The 15739-nt window shown below is 49.5% G+C and overlaps 8 protein-coding genes and 2 non-coding genes across 10 annotated transcripts; 5 read left to right on the top strand and 5 right to left on the bottom strand.

Moving 5' to 3' along the window:
* Window positions 1-383: 383 nt before the first annotated feature.
* On the bottom strand, window positions 384-456 carry BDQ94DRAFT_t268. Its single transcript has one exon. It is a non-coding gene; the product is annotated as a tRNA-Lys (tRNA).
* A 22-nt stretch (window positions 457-478) lies between these two features.
* BDQ94DRAFT_t267 lies at window positions 479-551 on the bottom strand. Its single transcript has one exon. It is a non-coding gene; the product is annotated as a tRNA-Lys (tRNA).
* Window positions 552-1828: 1277 nt separating this feature from the next.
* BDQ94DRAFT_185597 (glycosyltransferase) lies at window positions 1829-3151 on the top strand (the record flags this gene model as incomplete). The annotated part of the gene is made up of 1 exon (XM_026774930.1): window positions 1829-3151. The coding sequence occupies exon 1, from the start codon at window positions 1904-1906 to the stop codon at window positions 3149-3151; it is 1248 nt and encodes a 415-aa protein (XP_026620050.1). The 5' UTR covers window positions 1829-1903.
* Window positions 3152-3422: 271 nt separating this feature from the next.
* Window positions 3423-4119, top strand: sec11 (signal peptidase complex catalytic subunit SEC11; the record flags this gene model as incomplete). Its single annotated transcript, XM_026769873.1, has 3 exons — window positions 3423-3503; window positions 3606-3814; window positions 3897-4119. The coding sequence occupies 3 exons, from the start codon at window positions 3423-3425 to the stop codon at window positions 4117-4119; spliced, it is 513 nt and encodes a 170-aa protein (XP_026620049.1).
* A 510-nt stretch (window positions 4120-4629) lies between these two features.
* On the bottom strand, window positions 4630-6282 carry BDQ94DRAFT_123249 (uncharacterized protein). Its single transcript, XM_026763812.1, has 3 exons — window positions 6217-6282; window positions 5358-6143; window positions 4630-5276 (listed from the first exon to the last, which is right to left on the bottom strand). Exons 2-3 carry the CDS (start codon window positions 6020-6022, stop codon window positions 5165-5167), a joined length of 777 nt encoding a protein of 258 aa, XP_026620048.1. The 5' UTR covers window positions 6023-6143; window positions 6217-6282; the 3' UTR covers window positions 4630-5164.
* Window positions 6283-6922: 640 nt separating this feature from the next.
* BDQ94DRAFT_154673 (uncharacterized protein) lies at window positions 6923-7725 on the top strand. Its single transcript, XM_026768333.1, has one exon. It carries the CDS (start codon window positions 7163-7165, stop codon window positions 7694-7696), a length of 534 nt encoding a protein of 177 aa, XP_026620047.1. The 5' UTR covers window positions 6923-7162; the 3' UTR covers window positions 7697-7725.
* Window positions 7726-11108: 3383 nt separating this feature from the next.
* BDQ94DRAFT_163994 (uncharacterized protein) lies at window positions 11109-11614 on the bottom strand (the record flags this gene model as incomplete). Its single annotated transcript, XM_026769872.1, has 3 exons — window positions 11109-11171; window positions 11214-11307; window positions 11352-11614. The coding sequence occupies 3 exons, from the start codon at window positions 11612-11614 to the stop codon at window positions 11109-11111; spliced, it is 420 nt and encodes a 139-aa protein (XP_026620046.1).
* Window positions 11615-11838: 224 nt separating this feature from the next.
* On the top strand, window positions 11839-12687 carry BDQ94DRAFT_163993 (A4/G1 family peptidase; the record flags this gene model as incomplete). The annotated part of the gene is made up of 1 exon (XM_026769871.1): window positions 11839-12687. One exon carries the CDS (start codon window positions 11839-11841, stop codon window positions 12685-12687), a length of 849 nt encoding a protein of 282 aa, XP_026620045.1.
* A 206-nt stretch (window positions 12688-12893) lies between these two features.
* Window positions 12894-13497, bottom strand: BDQ94DRAFT_154670 (uncharacterized protein). The gene is made up of 2 exons (XM_026768332.1): window positions 13296-13497; window positions 12894-13225 (listed from the first exon to the last, which is right to left on the bottom strand). Exons 1-2 carry the CDS (start codon window positions 13491-13493, stop codon window positions 13109-13111), a joined length of 315 nt encoding a protein of 104 aa, XP_026620044.1. The 5' UTR covers window positions 13494-13497; the 3' UTR covers window positions 12894-13108.
* A 1295-nt stretch (window positions 13498-14792) lies between these two features.
* On the top strand, window positions 14793-15178 carry BDQ94DRAFT_175979 (uncharacterized protein; the record flags this gene model as incomplete). Its single annotated transcript, XM_026772594.1, has 3 exons — window positions 14793-14846; window positions 14917-14987; window positions 15064-15178. The coding sequence occupies 3 exons, from the start codon at window positions 14793-14795 to the stop codon at window positions 15176-15178; spliced, it is 240 nt and encodes a 79-aa protein (XP_026620043.1).
* Between the last annotated feature and the right edge of the window lie 561 nt (window positions 15179-15739).

Genomic DNA, 15739 nt, shown 5'->3' with positions numbered 1-15739 from the left:
GTTTGGTATGTATGGTTCTGGCTGTCGGATAAGCAATGTCCGAAGGCCGAGGCCGAATGCCGCTTGCTGATGTGAGGTGAGTCAATGTTGTGGGTGTTGATTGATAATGCTCTTTGCTGGTGTGAGTTTTACTGCGCCTGACCGAGTGCATTTCGCTGAATTAATGCAATTTTGGGTGTGAATGGCTTGCAGATTCTTCGACGTGATGCCGAGCGTGGCGAATCACTGTAGTTTCTCCGTAGACTGATTGCACAGATATGGTGCAGCACGTGTCTCTTACCGGGCTGGGTATCCTAGCTATCCTACACAGCGGGTACGCCAAACAATCCATACCAGCAAAACTTTGACATAGATATAGAAAAAAAAAAAGAAGCAACTCCTCTAGCCCAACGCGGGGCTCGAACCCGCAGCCTTGAGATTAAGAGTCTCACGCTCTACCGATTGAGCTAGCCGGGCAAAGGGAAAGAGGAAGTTGGACAGCCCAACGCGGGGCTCGAACCCGCAGCCTTGAGATTAAGAGTCTCACGCTCTACCGATTGAGCTAGCCGGGCTGGCTTGGTGATTGCTGCTTCCTTTTAGTGCTACAGAAACCAGAGCTAACGAATAGCCGCTCTGGGTATAGTGTCTTTTCCATGTCATGTGACTTGAATTTGGATGCTTCGTGTACAACGTTTGTTACTGTCATACACTTGGTTTCAGGTGAGTCTGTGACTTTAGAATCAGTTGTTTTGCTGGAGATGTTTGGAAGGGCTATTTTCGTGGAGTAGTGATGGTGTGCCTGTTCCACTCCGATGTGTTAAGATATATATTGTGCGGATAGAACGCATCCCGGGCTATTTCGCAGGAGAGAAGCAGTCTACAAGTTTTAACAACAACAATTATTACTACCAGCTACAATGCGCCTACTCACACAAAAATGCCAACAGCAACACCAAAAGAGATACTCTACCGACAGGAAAGACCACGTGCTACCATGAATTGCCCCAGTTTTAGTAGATGCATACATTCACACACCCCTGTAGATATCGATCTGATATGATCTAGACAGACCAATGAGAGGCGCCCGCCGACCGAGATGTCGAAAGTATCGCGAAAATCCACTCCTACCACTCGTCCAATGAAGACGCGCTGCTGTGACGCGTAGATGAGAGAGTATTCACTGTTTAACGATTGCGAGGAGATACTGCGTGGTGTTGAATTAATTGCCTGAACCCTCGGATACACCGGGTAGGTGCTGCGATACGCGGGACATACTATGACCTGCCTATACTGCTAGTGACCAACGCACCGTGCCAATACCATGGAAGGTCTACAGTAGCGTCGAGTCTGCAACCCATTGTCTATGTGGTGTTTTCCATTCCCTCCAAAAAAGGTGAGAGTTGCTTCAACATTATGTCCGACCCCATATTAGAAATCTGCCAACCCGGACTAGCACCGTGACAGTACACTAAAACCCATACCTTGCCACTCTTGTTGCCAGAACACCCACAAAGCACAAAGGTCAGCCAACTATCACTAAGGTCTGGATTCCAATGCACAACATACTCAGAACAGACTAGGTTCGAATTTAGTCAAGCGCAGCGATATATGCCGGCATAAAAGTGCAGAGTGTCAATCTTGAGAAGTCTTGCACCACGAGTGAGCACTAGTTCAATCCAGGAGACTTGATTGGTCTCAGAAGGCCTCCCTCATCATGAGTCATGTTGCACTCATTCCAGATCCTGCACCGCCTCTCCACCAGGTGGGTCGCGGATATTCCACTTCCGGCAATCGTATAGACACCAAATTTGTATAAACGAGGAAGAAATCCTGAACCAACGCAGTTTCAATCCAAGGCACCCTCGCAGAGCGAGAATTCAAGACAGAACCAACACACCAACATAGAACCAAACACAAGTGATCAATGCCACTAGTACAAACCACCACATCATCAGATCACCACAATAAGATGATATATTCCAGCAGACAATACCCCGTACCAGCAGGGGTACACATAATCCCAGAACACCTCCTGGACCTCCGCTCAGACTCCGAAGTCGACCATGACCTCCTCCAACCCCGACCCGTCACAGACGAGAAGAATATTTGGCTTTTCTGGCACAGCGGCTACTCCACCATGCACCCATATACCAAGCGAAACGTGCGCGCATGGCACCGGCGCTTCTCCAAAGCCGGCTGGATTGTGCGTGTCGTCGATCGCCATCCGTCCTCCCCGCTCAACATAGCCAACTTTATCGACGTCAATGATTCGAACAACTTTCCTCAAGCATTCGCCGAAGGCACCATCAGTGGCACCTACGCAAAGCAGCACACATCCGATCTCGTTCGCCTACCTCTACTTCTCAAGTACGGTGGTATCTATGCCGACGTTGGACTAATCCAGATCGGCGACGTGGATCGACTGTGGCGCGAGACGGTCGGAAATCCCGACTCGCGGTTCGAGGTTCTCTCCTACAATGCTGGTGATGTCAACGAGCGCAGTCTCACCAACTACTTTCTCATGTCGAGGCGTGATAATCCGCTATTCGAGCGATGCCACCGTCTACTGTTGAAGTTATGGGAGGGAAGTACGAGTACGGAAGGAATGCATCAAAGCCCGCTGTTGAAGGATTTGCCGCTCCTCACTGGAACCGGTAATATGACAGAGCAGCAGTGCAGAGAGCTGACGGACTATATTATCCAGGGGCAGGTGATGACTCTGGTTATGGGGTTAGTGGATAAAGAAGATAACTGGGATGGACCGAAATATGTTGCGGAACATGTCTATGGCATTGAGTTCATGCAGGGATCGCAGCTGATCAATGACATGACTGCATGGGACGGTCGGAAGGCGTTCGAGCTCATGTCATTGTCCCTTCCCAAGGAGGGCGAGGAGGAAACCGCAGAGCAGAAGCAGGCTAGGGAGATCGTCGAGGCTTGCCTGAAGAAAAGTTTCGGGTTCAAGCTCGCGCACGGATATATTTTGGAGGTAATGAATGTGACACTCGGGTCGCTGTGGAGGGAACATGAGGGATCAGATAATGTGCCCGGGACGTATGCGCATTGGCTCAGGCATGCAATCGTGCACTGGAGTCAGGATGCGCTTCCGCCGACACAGCCGTACACGGCACTTGAGCCGATTAAGAGGGGACCGCTATTGCGCGCAGAGTAAATAGACACCATGATACCATTATAGATAGCATGTACTAGACTCACAATGCATAGACCATCCTCACCTCCGAAACAAAGAATGACTGCATGGCCTATACTTCCCAAATTGGTTAGCACACACCACGCGCCACACTCACGTGCCAAAACTATCAGCATCAGCCATACATTACCTAAGCATCACGACCTATCAAACAAACAAGGCCACCTAGACCATCCATACATACAAAGCACAAGCACGTCACCACCATCCCTCATAACCCCCCAACGCAACCATGCTATCCGGAATCCAAAATGTACGGCAAACAGCTATCCAGCTGCTCAACTTCGGGCTGGTCCTGAGTACTGCATTCATGGTACGATATTTTTCACTTCTTTCCATTACCGATCATCGCAAAGAAAGATTCAGCATGACAAGATCAATTGAATTCATGGCACTAACACCTGGAAATCTATAGATGTGGAAAGGCCTCTCGGTTCTCACCAACTCCCCAAGCCCGATAGTAGTCGTCCTCAGTGGCTCCATGGAGCCCGCCTTCCAGCGCGGAGATCTCCTCTTCCTCCGGAATACGCAACCTACACTGAATGTCGGAGAGATCGTGGTGTATCAGGTGAAGGATAAGGATATCCCGATTGTGCATAGAGTGGTGAGGCAGTTTGGTGAGGGGTGAGTGTACCCACCTTGGACATAAAATCGGGAAGAAGGTAGCGAGTGCAGTAGCTAATCTGGTTGCGGTTGAATCCTGCAGGTCCGAAGCCAAACTCCTCACGAAAGGCGACAACAATATCGCGGATGATACAGAACTCTATGCGCGCGGACAAGATTACCTTGATCGGGACGATGTTGTGGGAAGCGTGTTTGGGTACATTCCATTCGTGGGGTACGTGACGATTCTTCTGTCGGAGCATCCGTGGTTGAAGACGGTCATGTTGGGGGTTATGGGGTTGTTGGTGCTTTTGCAAAGGGAATAATGGGTCAGGAGTTAATTTTTCTGGATTCTTTCTGCCTTGTTTGTTGTCAGGGTCATTTTGGGTTTTGGGTCAGCTGGGTTAATAAATGCATATTGGGTTGCGGTTCATTTAGGTGCTATTGTGTTGTAGAGGTGGTCATAAGTTTGTGGTGTTGGATTGTGTTCGGTTGGAGGCAGAAGTAGCTGGATAGACTGCGGTCGTGGAGCTGTGACTGGTCAATGACGCGATCGAGTATAGAACGGAGCTACTGAGTATGCTCTGTCGGGGTTCCCGCGATGATTTGGTCAAGTTGAGTTTCATCTGCATCAGACCTCGGTTGGCAGCAGGAGATCAATGACATGCTTGACTGCTAACAGCTGTAGATCAGAAACGCTAACTATGGCTGTTCACATGATATCATGTGGTCGCTAGTCTAGAAGACATTGGCAACATTCACCTGCATATGACACCGTATAAAAACCCGGCACCTCAGGAAACTAAAACTGCTTTACACTAGACTAAGACGTGAGTAACCACCCGATTCATGATAGCAGTGACCTCTAACTTCTGCCTAGTCTCGCCATAAATATCTCATCCGCTGAATAACAGCCTTTCTCAAACCTCGCAGTGGCCACTGAAACATGCCCCGACCGGACACACTCGGAACCAGATTCCCTCATCCGGGCCTGCTCACCTTCCAAAGTCAATTCAAGCTGCACAGCTCACTCCAGGTTTCTACATGAGGCAATATGCTGAAGCTCATCTTGCCACAGCGGAAGTTTAAGCTTGTATATCCATAGAGTGAGAGGCAGAGAATCAGGTTTCCGACTATCTCATGACGACTGACCTAAGGTATATGATCAGTATACCAATGACTCTCGATAGTAGTGTGCACCATACTGCGTAATCGCCGAGTCTAGACGTCTAGCCCAGTTTACGCTAGTCCATCAGTTGCAACAGGCAAGACACTAGCCTAGTGCCATCCAACTCGCAGCGGTTTACTCTTCGCCACACCTCAAGTTTTCCTGCCGGCCATTAATCCTGGCCACAAACTCCATGGCTAAACTCAATTGCAAAGTGTGCGCCTCGCAAGCAGGATCGGTTCGCCTCGAGCGCCAATCCAGTTTGAATACCCGTGGACGTCAACCAAACACACACAGAATGTGGAGGGAGCAATACTGAAGCAGGTTAGCAGCAATCATTAGAATTGCCGCACAAATGCCATGCATTGGCACAAATTATGTGTCTGATCCACCTACTCTTTCTGGGATATACAAACGACGCTAAATGTGTCCAGATCTACTTCCTCCCCACCCACAAGCAGAACAACAGACCCTCGTGAAAGAAAATTCTTTGACCCCGTTGGAAGGACACCGCCCATGGAATTCTCGGCAGCAACATGCTGGGTCGCCAGGAACAGGGCGCACAGGGCGACGCCCTCAAACGTGTGCTGCCCTGCCAAGGAGCAGCTGCGTTGCCATTCTGAGAATTCCAAGCTGTGGACCCACGGTTCAGCCTCGCCCAATAGCCGCTGACTGTGCATGGATTTTGTAGGCGATGTTTTGCTATTGGTCGGGGCGGATGTTCCCCTGGACCGGCTACATTTTTGGCCAATGGGCGTTGTTGTTGCGCTTGAAAGCGGAACCACTGCTTGCGTGCATTGGGTTCGAGCCCCTGGCCCAGAGATGTATAACCATGGTTGATGGGGACAATTCGTGGTTTGATTATTTTTGCGGTTTCTTCTTTTGTGGGCTTTATTCCTGTCTTGGCTGTGAGGTCTTTGTGTGCTGCTGGTGAGTTGAGGCTGGATAGGGGCTGGACGGTTGTAGAGGCAGGTTGCTGGTGTCGGAGGTGAGTGAGTAATAGGAGGGAAGCAAAGACCAGTTGGACAGCAAACAGATACGCTTGGCCTAACCACTGTCATCTAAAATAGTGCGTACTAACAGCTCCACCACGCTATAGAAAACCCAGTTTTCTGAGCAGTTTGTTGTCCACTCCACTCGCATTGGCGTTTTCTTTGATCCCTTGGCCCGCTTGGCTTCCGACTAAACACACACATTCTCATGCATCAGCCATGTGGCCGTTGAATCTGAAACAGCCTAGTTCTTACACACATACAATGGAAGTAACAGCCTCAAGCCACTTTTTGAGGCATGAATCGACGGCAGTGACACGCCCTTGGAACAGCCGACACCTTTGGCTGAGTTTTCAAAGGACTCTTCTCACTGTCACAAACCTATTCTCCCCACCACCAAGAAACCCTAATCCACTCCTCCACCGTCCCCAGTCCAGATTCATGGCAGTGGATGCCTCTAAACTTCATCCCAAGCCAATGCCCAGCCAATGGGATTACTTTGCTTGCTCTGACTTCCACAATGGCTTGTAAACCCTCCACCGCGTCAACCCACCCCCACTACTTCAATCCATGGCATCCAGGCTGACGCACCCCATCCCCTCCCTGTTCTGGACGCATCCATTATTCCCAGTTCCAGAAGAGAGACAGCCATGGCACGCTCTCCAGCACAGGTATATAGACCTCGTCTTCTTCTTCTTCCTCATCCATCTTTTCTCTGATCATTCACGACATTGTGATTCCCAACTACCACACAGTCTTTACATACCAAGACTCCGTCGTACTCTTTCGATAGGTGTACGACATCCATTCATTACATTCACACTTTCGTTGTAACAAACACGCACTCGCTTGACGCGACACATTCTCTCTCCACACACACACTCTCTTAAAAGAACAAGAAAGATGTACTTCAGCACCCCTCTCCTGCTGCTGGCAGCTGCTCTCCCCAGCGCTCTCAGCCAGCCGACCCCTACCAAGCCCCAAGGCCACTCCCGTCGCCAAATCGACATCTCGGCCTCTGCCTCCATCTCCGTCTCCGCCCCCTCCTCCAGCTCCAGCTCCAGTTCCACCAGCAGCGCCAGCTCCTCCGACTGGACCTCCACCCCCAGTGATGGCGACTACTCGACCTCGGGCTTTGGCTCCAGCACCTCGGCCTATGGCAGCGGCGACACCTACGTCGGCAACGTCGGCAACCCCTGGGGAAGCAACATGGTCGAGGTGTCTGCCTCCGAGGCCTCCAACTACAAGTACGTCATGCAGGTGACCGGCCAGAACACTGAGGACTGGACCGTTGTCTTCTGGAACAAGTACGGCCCCGACGGCAAGATGGACGGCTGGTACGGATACTCTGCTCTCTCGTTCACCCTGTCCCCTGGTGACACCAAGTACGTTGCCTTTGATGAGGACACCCAGGGTGGATTTGGCGCTGCTCAGGGCTCTTCCCTCCCCACTGGTAGCAGCGGCGGGTATGCTTGCACCTGGGGTGAATTCGACTTCGGATCCACGGCCAATAACGACTGGTCTGGATTTGATGTCAGTGCTATCCAGGCTCAGGATAATGATATGAGCGTCCAGGGCATGCAGATCTGTGATGCGCTGGGCTCAACTTGCTCCAGTATGACGGCTGATGCTGCCGAGGTTGATAATGCTTATACTTCTGCTGAGACGGACGAGGGTGGTATTGGTGGAAACCTTTCTGCTGGGCCTGTTAGATTGGCTGTTGTTATTGACTACAGTGGTTGATAGGTTTATAGACTAGAAATGGAGTGATGGGTTTTTATGTTTCCTATACGTGGAGTGAGTTGTAGTGAGGCGTAGGGTTTACGATTTATTTGTAGATATGGCTTCAGGCTTATCTTGTGGCTGATTATGGCGGATGGCGGATGGCGGATGGCTGATCACGACTTCTTCCGCCATGGCTACAGCTAATAACGCCACGATCTAGCGGTCGATCATGTCGATCTTGATGATCTTTTAACGACTTCACCTATATCAAGACAGAGTATTCTTCGATTGTTCCTTGTCAAATATCGTGAGCCAAGCATGTAGTGTACAAAGTAGTGAGCCAGACTGGACTTAAACTTTCCTTCAAGGCACTCCTGGCTCGCTCCCAACATAGGGGATAACACCAGCTCCAACTCACAGTATAATATTTTGCGACCTATCCACGAAAATAGTAGACAACCAAGAACAGCTGTCAATAAGTAGCAAAGAACTCAGTAACACCTGCTGGGGGATACAACCCCTCAAGTACTTCTTCCATGTTAGGCCGACCCGCACCAACAATCATCACCGATTATCACAACCAAACAACACCTTCACCCCCACGTCTACCACTAACCACTTTCACCACCACTACTCCTATACGTGAATAAATCCCTCAACGACACCCCCAAGAAACAAGTATCTACCCTCACCAACCACCCATCTACCACCCACGCCCTCAAGCCCCGGTCGGCCACTCACTTCCCACTAACCTAGAAACCTATCCAAATCCCACCCCCGACACTCTAGACCATTCCATCACTACGTACATATCCCCGCCAGCACAGCATTTCAGGATCCAGGATCCAGAAGAAGACCCTAGTCCATCACATGATAGCCGACAACTTCCGCCGCCACCCTGCAGAATAGCAACTCGTATTTCCCCGAGTACTCTCCGCTATCTTTCTTCAGACAAGAATCGTGGGAGATTGTCACGGAGTCCCCACGGAATCCCGTGCAGACATTATCAGGGGTTTGGAAGTTGAGATAAACACATGCATTTGCATTGCATCGTATGGTGTCGGGAAATGCAAAGTTTTTTGAAGATTAATTCTTATGAAGGGCGGGGGGGGGGGGGGGGGGGGGGGGGGGGGGGGGGGGGGGGGGAGGGGGGGGGGTGGGGGGGGGGGGGGGGGGGGGGGGGGGGTATAAAGAAGATCGGAGAACCGATGGAGTATTGACTGGGTATGCGATGAAGACACTATTCAGCTATAGTATATATTCTTACGTAGATGGAAAGGTACCGGATGGGATATCCGGAGGGCTGATAGAACAATCTCGGCTAGGAAAGGAAAGTTTGAATGAACCAACTATAATTAGTTGATTAGTATAGGATGATATAGTAATAGTGCAAATAAACCCCATGTCCTGTCCTAGCGCTACTCCCTTCCCTGGCCAAGCTGCAGAAAATCAGCCCAGTCGTGCCTAGATTGAATGACCGGGTTGGTTCATGACATGACCCTTGTCAGTGACACTATCAATAATATCCCTGTTATGCAAGAATAGCATTGTTCGAAGAAACCAATAATCACTCTATTTTATTATTGCTCTCGGTAGGAGATAAATATGCATATCCGGCGTATACCGCGTATAACCAACCCATGCCATGTCATGACTTGTCCAATTTGTCTGTTGTATGTACCTTGCATCTCCGATGAGATGAATTCCAGGATTATGACTGGATGATTAGAGTATAATTATGATATTGTTGCATGGGTTATGAATCGAGTCAGGGGTTCAAGCGGGTTTTCCGACGTTCCGCTTAGTTGGCTAGTCAGGAAGGATTTCGCCGGTATCCTACGGAGTACCTTGTACATATCTTCTGATTGTCAGTGATACTACCTGCGTAGTTGCCACTACTTATCTTGCATAATGTTCCTATCGGTTATACATCGGGGATTGATAAGGAGGGACTGAACTTGTTTGCAGCTGTAGTGGGTACTCTGTACTACTTACGGCTCCATATGGACAGATTCCTGTCGTGTGCTTGGTTTTACACCGCAGCTGCCTAGTATGCCTAGTACTCTGTCGCAATCCGGAGAAGCTCCTAGAAGGGGAAGGTCCATTTCCGAGCTGGAGTTGGAGCTGGGGCCCATCTCGGAGCTAAGTTTGTATGTATCTACGGAGCTAACTTCAGGACGAAACTGGACAACACAATTGGATTGTGCAAAGTACAATGTGCAACGGAGGAATTGGGATCAGCAAGAAACAGATAGAAGATACAAGATACTACTACTCGATTCTAAACACATCAAACCAATCAATCGTAAGACTGGGTTAATTTGGGTGCCTGCAGAAATCAGCTGCAACTGCAAACCCGGAGATAAATTCGCCGAAGCGGATAAGCATTAGAATAACAAGCGAATGGCAATATTCGTCAAGGAGTTTAAGCTCGATCAAGAAGGGATCAGCCGGACGGATCCCGCCGTTAGTTATAATTGGATGGATTATTGAGTTCCCCACACCAACAATCCTTTTGTGGCATTGTCTGACTCTTGTATTGGATCTGATTGGTTGCTTACCTTGTCACCGGCTTTATCTCTGCAGAATTAGACTCCTGCTTTTAATCTATTCTCTATACCACTAACCCTCATCGTTGTTGGTGCTGTGCCCGATTCGGATTCCCCCTCGCGCCTCGTCCGTCATGATTCATTTCAACTCGATCTCCACTGCCCGTGCAGACTTCAACTGCCAATATATCGCGAGAAACATGTTACATCCTATTTCGGCCAAGACACGCCGGCTCAAGCCTCGATTTGTCTAGTCAGCTTTGTTCGTACTCGGTCTTGTTGTTAGCCAGCTAGCTAGCCAGCCAGCCAGCAGTATCCCAGATACTACGGAGTAAGTAGATGCTAAGTACTGAGTTAGTACGATTCCTCTCAACCCTCCCTTATCAAACCCCTGCTGGCCAATTGATGACTTTCCCCGCACACCTTTCCTCTCCCCTTTCTCAATCCATCTAGTATAGTACTACTAACCTTGTACTATACTCTTTCCATCCCAACCTGCGCCCCTCCCCTAATTGCTTATCATTCGCCCACAAGGCTTGGACGAAGCTTGTTGTGCCTGCGCCGGTGCCGCTTCCCTCCCCTCCTCCCCTGCCTTTTCGGGCGACGCCATCCGCGCACTAACCCTCTACGTACTCCAATATACCAAATCTGCCCAAAGCGCCAGCCAGCTTCCTCAAGCCTTGCGGTCAGATAAGGCCCTGTACCTAGTTAGTTGCCGCTGCTCCCGGCGCTGGGCCAAGCCGTCGGACGTCCGTTCCCCCTCTTTCCCCCTCCTCTCCCCTCTCCACTGGTGGAACGATGTCTGGCTGTTGCCATCGTTCTCAGAAGCAACGCCCCCTGGATCGGGTGGCCGTCGTACTATTGCATGTTCGTCCGCGCTACTAGGAAAGTTTCTTCCTACCCGGAGTATCCGTGTTTAGTCCGCGGGCTGGCTGACCGGCTAGCTGGCCGTGCCAGTTGGGTAAGGTTCCAAGGGAAGACCTTACTAGGTAGAAACGGGATCCAACAATGAGGGGAAAAGGGCGGATATGGCTTGCCGAGGGTTCTTTTGCGGCCTGGACGAAGGAAGGAAGATGATCACTAATGCAACACAATCTTGGCTTGCAAGGAATTGCGCTCCAAACAGAATGTCTCTGCGTAGGGATGCCAACTCGTGCGGGCCATGCTGGATGGATAGTACGCTGCTCCACTCTCGCTCGACCTTTTGCAGTCCACAATCGTCTCCCCCGTATCGTTGGGCGGGGGCGTTTTCTGCAGCTATGGCTGCTGCTGCCCCGACGGTGAACCTTTCTGCATCCCCGGTTTTAGTCGATTTTAGTTGGCGGGCCTGGAGATTAAACTCCGTCGGACGAAGAGGAGCAGTGGTGTCATCGTCGGCGGATTGCATGCTATCGGAAGAGCATGGAAGAGGGAAAACATCAACTTCATTTGCAAAACGCTCGAGCATAAATAGAGGCCTGGATTCCGCTGTTCTGGTGGCTTTTCTTCTTCATCCAGCATCGCAAGTCTCTCAAGCATCGCCTGGTTCGTTCTTCTCACTCTTCCAACACCAGCCTTGTCAATAAGTTAGCTCTTCATCTTTCCGAAGAAACCAATCCTCCAAACGTCAAAATGAAGTTCTCTACCATCCTTACCGGCTCTCTCTTCGCCACTGCCGCTCTGGCTGCTCCTCTCACTGAGAAGCGCCGTGCTCGCAAGGAGGCCCGCGCCGCTGGCAAGCGCCACAGCAACCCTCCCTACATCCCCGGTTCCGACAAGGAGATCCTCAAGCTGAACGGCACCACCAACGAGGAGTACAGCTCCAACTGGGCTGGTGCCGTCTTGATCGGCGACGGCTACACCAAGGTCACTGGCGAGTTCACTGTCCCCAGTGTCTCTGCTGGATCTAGCGGCTCCAGTGGCTACGGTGGTGGCTACGGCTACTGGAAGAACAAGAGACAATCCGAGGAGTACTGCGCCTCCGCTTGGGTTGGTATCGACGGTGACACCTGCGAGACCGCTATTCTCCAGACTGGTGTCGACTTCTGCTACGAGGATGGCCAGACTTCCTACGATGCCTGGTATGAGTGGTACCCCGACTACGCCTACGACTTCAGCGACATCACCATCTCTGAGGGTGACAGCATCAAGGTCACTGTCGAGGCCACCAGCAAGAGCAGCGGTAGCGCCACCGTTGAGAACCTGACCACTGGCCAGTCCGTCACCCACACCTTCAGCGGCAACGTTGAGGGTGACCTCTGCGAGACCAACGCTGAGTGGATCGTTGAGGACTTCGAGTCCGGTGACTCCCTTGTTGCTTTCGCTGACTTCGGCTCTGTTACCTTCACCAATGCTGAGGCCACTAGCGGCGGCTCCACTGTCGGCCCCTCTGACGCTACCGTTATGGACATTGAGCAGGATGGCTCCGTCCTCACCGAGACCTCCGTCTCTGGCGACAGCGTCACTGTCACCTACGTCTAAATGCATCTCGATGCATGAGATATCGGTCGCTTCAATGTCTTCGTCTCGAAGACAAACCCTGGGGATGAATGAAAAAATGAGTGATGAGCTATCCGGATTGATCTGATCTTGTTGAGTTGTTAATTCTGTTTGTGTTGATGTTTTTGAATGATTGTACCTACTTTTAAGTAGAAGAAATGGATGAGCGCGTGCATGCTGAAAATGACTGTCCCTGCTTATATTGTAGAAGATCTTCCAGAAAGCTGTGCTGCGGATCTGAAGATCTGAAGATCACTAGTGAGATCTCGCAGCTCGGCTGTGTAAGTGCTTTTGCTCTGTCGATCATAACTTTGTAAAAGCTTGTATGCATAGCAGACATCTGTCGATTATTTAGATGCTTCAAATTGATCATCTTTACTAGAATCCCCATCCGAATAGAGCTTCAGAGCGTCGGGTGGAAATGTCGGGTCGTGGATGGTATCGGAGAAGTCTCACAACATGAACGAAAGATCCGCGGTATATGGCCAGTGTATGGAGGAAGCGCTGAAAAAGTCTTTCCCTATAGTTAATAAGAGGATTCGCAGTTAGTTAGAGCTTCAGGAATATAAATACCAGACGGGCTGGCTTACCGTTCCCCGATAATAGCCCGCGAGCCAAAGTGACATAGACATGGTCAAAGAGGAATCGAGCACAGCCAATACCTGGATATAAACCCTTTCCATCAGACTTTGTTCCAGAGAAGAGAGGGGGGTATTTGTTAGATTATTTTGAATGTCCAAGGGCCATCTGATGGTCGTAGCTCGGTTGCAGTGATGGATGTAGGCCATCAAAGTCTCAAGCTGGGGGGAGACATGACGTTGGGACTGTACACGTGATCCGTATAGGCAGCAGTAGCGCCATATCTACTTTTGTAGTATCAACGATAGCAGAGAATTTGGGCGCTGCGTTTAAGGTTAGCAGAAGGAACAGCTTATCACCTTGGTAATCGTCGGTATCTCTCTCTTTACCAGGAACGCAGATGCTCTGAAGTCTTCAGCCAGGAGTAAAGCGACATGTTACCCCCGACAACTGGATTACTGCTTAGAGCACGGTGCGTAGGAAGCTATAACGAGTATACGTAGCAGAACATCTGCTTTCATTCATATTTTGTGCACCGAAACTTCTCAGCAGACGTGACAAGAGAAAGGCTTGCATAACAACGACAATATCATCGGCCAAAGCGAGCTCGTGCCATTATGCTATATTAGCGATGAAGCCAATGCAGGGACAATAGGGTCCGTTCCCGTTCCCCTGAAGCTGTCAGGTACAGGGTCTAGGCTAGGATAAGGTAGAGATCCCACCTGTCGCCATACTTACCTTGAGGCTCGATTGTGACTATGCCGAATCGGGAATGTGCACAAGATGTGCAGTGCTGATATAAGACATTGAGCAGAGAAGCTACAGCCAATAAGGATAGAGAATAACGCCTTCCTGATTCGGTACTTAATGAGTGCTTTCTCGGATGAGCCATCCCTACGTAGTAAGTAGTCACCGATTATTTCTCCAGTATATCACTGTTGATGGGCTGGATGCATACAAAATAGACGGCAGATATCTACTATGAATTATACACATAGGAAGTTGATGTTGAGTACAGATCATGTTCGCTCAGTCACAAATTCGATACATCAATTGCTCAACTCCTCGAGAATGACGAGTCTATTCCGTAGTAGTATCCTCTGAACTTTCCTGTTACATTAGAGACGCACAGATTGATACCATGGGTACAAATCATGTAAGCAAGGAGAAGAAAGGACTAGCTAGTAAAAGCCTAACATACAGCAATATGCCTGTCGATGACACAGCCCGATAAAGTTAAATATCTACATACATGCATCAAATGGCCCGTTGACATATCTCACTGTCCATTCACTCGTATAAATTAACGGACGGAGGAGGAAAGTTTCATCCATATTCATTAACTCAATATGACATGGAGCCAAGATCCGTCGCGGCTGCTGCCGTGCCCCTCCTGTCGTTTAAGATCCCTCTATTTATGATAATCACTCACCCTCATCTACTACCTTTCCACCCTTTACCAACTCTTTATCCAAAACTCCTCAATACTTGGTCAGATCATAACAACCATGTCCACCTCCGGAAAGGACTTCAGCTACAAGGGCTCCGGCACCAACAGCCAGGTAAGTGCCATCGTCCTACAACATGTAGACCTCATCACCACAGCATTTAACAATATCATTCAATCAAAAGGGAAACCACTGGTGCTCCCGCGACTACGGATCCGGCAGTCGTAACTCGAACTCTTACCACTATTCGAACAGGTCAGCTATCCATCTCAATAACCTACCTATACTTCCACTAGAGCAAGCCAACCCCTGTCTAACAACTTCTTCGTAGTGACGGATCCTACTACTACTCCAACCCCAATGGGAGCACCTACTATAACAATGGAAACGGTGGTTCGACCTATACTCCTCCCAGCGGAAACGGTGGCTCGACCGGAAAGAAATAAGTGTGGGCTTAGATCATTGGATTCTGGGAAGGATCAGTTTGAGACTTAGTAGTAACTCAAAGTGATATCTCCTGTAGCTGTATCAGTGATTGTTGGGCTTGAGCTTCTTTCTTCCCCATCAATGACACTAAAGATATGCTGATATAGCGTCGGAGTATCTTTACATTGCAGAAATCTGAATCTGACGTTTGCTTGGTCTTCTACAACGCAAGTGCTCCGATTAAGTGCTGATCTTCGAAGATCTAAGTAAGCTATATACTATCTAGGTGGGGTATTGCTTGGCTTGAAGATCTTATTATAGATCGTATGTTATAATTTCGTAGCGTTCCGCGTTAAATTGAACCGGTTAAAAGTTGTGCGTACCTGAGTACCTACCAGGATTTATAAGGACTTATTATCTAGGATGCTACTAACAGCATTTAGTATTAAACAGCCATTATTGAAATGGAAACTTAACTGTTTAATGATCAGTTGGCTAGCAAAAGTATAAGCTGATAGTGGAACATGTTAAACACATGCATACTTCCCCGGAAACTTCGGAAGCTCCCAAGCCATCCTTTC

This window comes from Aspergillus welwitschiae (genome assembly GCF_003344945.1).
Source record: "Aspergillus welwitschiae strain CBS 139.54b unplaced genomic scaffold BDQ94scaffold_73, whole genome shotgun sequence".
NCBI classification, from domain to species: domain Eukaryota; kingdom Fungi; phylum Ascomycota; class Eurotiomycetes; order Eurotiales; family Aspergillaceae; genus Aspergillus; species Aspergillus welwitschiae.
The sequence above is the reverse complement of the archived record's forward strand: the minus strand, read 5'-3'. Positions and strand labels throughout refer to the sequence as shown.